Here is a 5905-nt window from a genome sequence, read left to right as displayed (position 1 = left end):
ATGGAACCAATCTTTTTTTCAACTTTTAGAACTTATTTTTTATCAAAAAAAAAAAACTAAAAATACAAAAATTCATAAATTTTTATCATTTTTCCAATAATATAAAATTCGATTTTTTTTTTTACGTCAAATTCACAATGTGAATCTTCGAAAATTCACAACGTGAATCCGGATTCACACGGTGAATCCAAAAAATAATTTTCACATTCATAATGTTAATATATGAATTTAGATATCTTTATATTTTTTTTTCGATAAATAATAAGCTCTAGAAATTGACAAAAAGATTTGATTCCTTAAAAAAACTCATAATTATGGTTCTCTATTGAACTTTTTCCATATATATATATATATATATATATATATATATATATATATATATATATATATATATATATATATATATATATATATATATCTCACAAATACGGGCTATGTTAGAACTTAAGCTTCCCTACAAGTCAAGCAAAAGGGTCATATCACAAATGTTATGAAACATGCTTTGCCGAAACCATTAATTTTGCCTTACATGGCTACATATAATTTGGACAATTACGCGCAACAATAACCTATAATTGAAATTCATGAGATGTACAAAATCATATACTACCCTAATCCCCCATAGCAAAATATGGGAATATCTGTCAAGTACAACGAATAAACAAAAGAACCAACATAAACCAAGCTATCCGCTCCATGATTAGCTAGCCAAAAACCCAAGAAAAAAAAAACCTAGTCATTGTACACTGATCGATGATCAAACTTTGCTACGCAACAATGAAGTCGGTGTTTCTTATTACCTAAGAATAGGTAATTAACACGCGAAAAACCGATCCTTGTACACTGTTAGCACATAAGACTACTAAAAAGATTCCTGAATGCTTGCGAAAGTAGCTAACTATAGCTAGTAGTTAAAATTATGAAACCCTGGCCACTTAATTCTGTTCTTTTTTAGGCTCGTCTTTCCGGATCTGGAACGGAACAACATCCTGAAGTAGTCCATGATCTCTAAGTAATGAAGAAGAAGGTGAAGGGAAAACACGTCTTTCTTGAAGGAAATGGGAGTACGATGATGGATGAGCACTGGAATTAGTGGTGCTAAAGCTTAGAGAAGATGAAGTTGATGTTTGGTTATGGAAATAGGGTTGTAGTTGTTGTTGTTGATAGTGGGGCTGTGCAAAAAGAAATGAAGAAACACCCAGACCATCACCACCACCAAGACCGCCATAGCCAGCACTTTCCGGCAAGATTCCAATACTTCCTCGAGGCGTCATGGGATAGGGGTGAGTGTGGGTACCTTCATAAGTAGTGATTACAATGGATGGATCATCTGATGATCTTTCCACTCGCTTCTTCACTCCACACGCCACACTTGTACACCGATGGTAACTCCTGTTGCGAAACAACATTGAAATTGAATGCAATCTTATCAACTTTCTTTTCATTGTATGAATGCATCAGAACACCTCATCAAACCATGTTATTCAATGATTCCTTCCTCTCATTGTAAATGGAGGAAAGATGAAGCTCGGTATAAACTAAATATATATATATATATATATATATATATATATATATATATATATATATATATATATATATATATATATAGTATATACTAGGGCAACAATATATATATATATATATATATATATATATATATATATATATATATATAGAGAGAGAGAGAGAGAGAGAGAGAGAGAGAGAGAGAGAGAGAGAGAGAGAGAGAGAGAGAGAGAGAGAGAGAGAGAGAGAGAGAGAGAGAGAGAGAGAGAGAGAGAGAGAGAGAGAGAGAGAGAGAGAGAGATGTTGTATACCTAGGAAAAGGGCTGTTTTTCACAGCTTTCTGGCCGTACTTTCTCCATCTATAACCATCATCCAAGTGATCAATATCACTCTTCGTCATGAATGCAAATCTTGGTTCCCTTTGCTTTTTAGGGTTCTTCTTTTTGGGTTTCAACCTGCACAACACAATATAACACCCACATATTAATTCAAGAATAAAACATATATAATCCACTACAAAAAGAACATTTTTTTGTAAGTAAAAAGAATACGGATAAAAAAGAATAAAGATTTATCAAATCCAGAAAAACTGATGCATCACATAACAGCTGTTCATCAAATCTAGTTTTAGGTGTGTGTACGTGTGTGAAAAGGCCTACCTTTCCTTGATTAGAAAACAAAGATCTTAAAAAAAACACCGCGTATGTGAGCAACTAACAAATGGTTTACTTTTTTAGAGTCAAAAGCTACTGAATTTATATATACACCAGAAGATTATAATGAAGCATGGGTGTTAAGAAATGGGTTCTCTTGATATTTATTTAGCTATGAAGACTCATTGAAGAACGCATAGAACTCTTGTGTGTGTGAAAAATACAGAATTAGTACACACGTCAGTGTGAATTAGGATGCGGGTTTCCTTAAAGTTTTTATAAACGAAAGATTAACTATGTAATAAAACACAAACACACGAAACTCCCGTAAGTTTGTGCAAAATGTAAAGAAAAAGGTTTTCTTGATACTCATTCAGCAATGATCGATGGATTGTTGATGAACACATATATAAAACCTCACGGGTGCGTGAAAACACAATTAGCAGCTCATCTGTATGAATTAGGAGATGGGTTTTCTATAATTTTTCAGATTCTGAAAAGATTAGTTATCATAAATTAAGCACATACGCGTGTGTTTTCGCAAGTGGAAAAAAGGGTCTTACTGTTTGTTCGTAGTATTCTTTTCTTGATCATCATCTTCTACATCATCATGTTGTTCTTCATCATTCTCTTGAGCTGATCTTCTATTATTCTCCTGATCAACATTATTCGCAGCCTCATTTGAAGACGACGAGATAGAGGATGAGTTTTGTGTCGACGTGTTAACCATCTCAGGCGTCTCCGTCACACTGGAAACTGGTGGTGGGAGAGACGGTGATTCAAGTGTTGACGGAGGGTGAATCTGTGGCTTCTCCACTACCAAATTCGGTGGAGTAGGCTGTTGAAGCAAATCAAAGAGAGACGCGCCACCGTAGTCCTGAAAAGACATCATATCCAAGTATCCTTGCGGTATATCAAAAAAGCCACTACCACCACCACCACCACCATAGACAGCCGGAATCTGATCGGAAAATGTTGAGTTTGCCATCAAGTTTGAATTCTCTGCGTTGTTCTTTAGCTCCTCTTTCTTGTCCATAGACTCATCAAAGGTATAGATTCTTCATTTGTAGGCTTTCCGCGGAGAGAGAGAGAGATGTATAGTATGGTTTGTTTTGAGTATAGTGTGAAGAGACCTTTTTGATAGTTCTTGTGTTACAAAGAGAGAGAGAGAGAGAGAGAGAGAGAGAGAGAGAGAGAGAGAGAGAGAGAGAGAGAGAGAGAGAGAGAGAGAGAGAGAGATGGCTTGTTAGGGAATTTAAAGTGGGGTCATTTACAACTTACTTCCTTAACTCTTAATAAATTACATTTGACCCCTTCTAGTCTTCAATTCAATCACTCAACATATAAAATTATAGATCTGATTCATCCCGTGAAAACAAAATTTTATTCTTGCATAATTTCTTTGATGTATGATTACCTTCTTCTAAAAATGAATAACTTTTTAGTTTATAAAAAAAGATACTACACTCTTTTGATAAAGATTCTTTAGATTGAAAATTAATTTGTTTTTTGATTAAGATTCTTTAGTTTCTTAATTCAATCTTATTAACGAATAAAATTGATATTTGCATGACATATATTTTAATTAGATAATATATATTAATACTATCATCAACGTGTCATACTGTTCATCAATTCGTAATTAAGCATCTTAAAATATTGTCCTAAGTTTGAGTCTTAAAATCTTTAAACGCACATATACTACTCTAAAATATATATACTAATTTAAATATTATATTTTCATATATAGTCATAATTAATAAAAATAAATAGGGGTAAAGTGTTCTAAAATGGATAAAAAAGAAAATAAGTGTGAAGGGGGTATCCGGGTTTTGACGGGGTATTTGACGGTGGGATGTAAGCCATTAATTGAAAGATGAATAATTAGTCTGCGTTTTCATACGCGGGGGTTGACCGGGAACCGGTTTTTGTGTAAACCAACTTACGATTACACGTGTTTACTAAACATTTTTGGCTCGTGTGACCAAAAACCACCACATTTTTTTTCCATTCTACATTTATAAAAAACTCAAAGAATATGCTGAAACACAATTTTTACAAGTAGCTGTCAAGGTCTTCATTTTGATTTTAAAGTCATATGATCATAAGATTCTATATGTTAAAAACAATCTCAATCATATTAGTATCAATTTTGAAGCATGATAACTACTAAGATCTTAGAATCTAGGATGAGAGGATTTTACATGAGTTTTTAGTCTTCTAAACCCCTATGCAATTAATCATTTCTACTAACAAATTGAAGTGTAGACTAGAAAATTCATCATTTCAACTCCCTAGAACAAAAATATCTATGAACACACCATAAAAATGTGACCATTTACAGATAGTAACATTTTTATTTTTATTAAAAGTGTGACCGAATGTGATGTTATTATATGAGTTTTACGGTCATTTAAATTTTTTTTTGGAAGAGACCAAAGCCTCGGCAAACACTACGGTCATTTTAAAATTTAATGTTTGTATGATATGAAAAATACGGCGTGGCTATTGAATATAAAATTGTGTTGTTATAATAAATCGTTTTATCGAATATTGTGGCGTTAAATCGTCAGTAAACACGTTTTTTTAGTAACTGTAGTCACTGTATATCACCGAATGACGAACATACATGTTCTTTGAATGTGGTGTTTTCCTAATAAATTGTCACATAATTCGAAGCTTATTAAGATTATTGAGTATCTTTTGCAAACATGCAATTACGATGAACATGATCATGTTCACTAAATGGTCACATGTAATAAATTTCATAAGTGACGATTTGCTAATAATTGGTCATAAAACAATTTTTTATTGTGACTATTGTCTATCATATAGAGACACAATTAAGTGAAACATTACCATAAGTATTATAAAGACATACATTTTATTATAATTATGAATTTAATATTATATTATAATTACAGATTTAATATTAGCTTACGACAATATTTATATTATTTATCATGATCATGTTGCTTTTTTTTTTATTTTCTCACACAAAATTATTATCTAAACATGTGTAACATCCGAATTTAAAGGTACATTTTATTTTAATTAAATTTTGATTTTTGGGAGTCCCCACAACATGGGGAAGGATTGCTACGGTGTGGCGAGAAATTTTGGGTTGCGAGTCTTTTTCGACTCGCCACAACAGGGAAAGTATAGGCCATGGCGTGACTGTTGTTGACATCTTAAACCCTATTTTTTTAAGTTTTTGCACCCTATTTAAAGGGATGAGGAGACCAGTGTTTGCTCACCCTCAGCTAGGGGTAGCAATTGTGGACACGACACGACAAAAATATGAACTTGCCTTGCTTGGAGCATCTCCACTAAGACCCTGAAAAAAAAAACATTAACGATGATAATAGAAGATGATTTGCGATGGTGGTGTAGTTGAATGATTGGAGGAAATGAGAGGATTGAAGAACAAATGGTGGAGAAAAAGAATAGAGAGGGATATTTGATCGGTGAATTATCGTTGTCTTCATCTGATTGGGAAGAAGTGGGAGGTGGTAGAGTAACATAACACGTGTCCAAGACATTTATCCAACATTGACCAGTCATTGACAATGGACTAAAGTTACAAAATAAATGGTTTTTAAGGAGTAAAAATGTTAAAGTGGGCAAAAAAGTGCGGACAAACACTGAAGTCCAAAAATATATTGGTCTTTAAGAGTTTGTCCATTAATATATATATATATATATATATATATATATATATATATATATATATATATATATAT

At 32.7% G+C, this 5905-nt stretch overlaps 1 protein-coding gene across 1 annotated transcript; it reads right to left on the bottom strand.

Annotated features, from left to right (window-relative positions):
- Positions 1-479: 479 nt before the first annotated feature.
- On the bottom strand, positions 480-3355 carry LOC145058489 (putative WRKY transcription factor 48). The gene is made up of 3 exons (XM_079006386.1): positions 2726-3355; positions 1821-1964; positions 480-1392 (listed from the first exon to the last, which is right to left on the bottom strand). Exons 1-3 carry the CDS (start codon positions 3196-3198, stop codon positions 936-938), a joined length of 1074 nt encoding a protein of 357 aa, XP_078862512.1. The 5' UTR covers positions 3199-3355; the 3' UTR covers positions 480-935.
- Positions 3356-5905: the final 2550 nt, after the last annotated feature.

The sequence above is a fragment of the Lactuca serriola genome, chromosome 6 (genome assembly GCF_051521515.1).
Source record: "Lactuca serriola cultivar US96UC23 chromosome 6, Lser_US96UC23_V15, whole genome shotgun sequence".
Taxonomy (NCBI): domain Eukaryota; kingdom Viridiplantae; phylum Streptophyta; class Magnoliopsida; order Asterales; family Asteraceae; genus Lactuca; species Lactuca serriola.
This window is presented reverse-complemented; position numbering and strand designations above follow the sequence as displayed.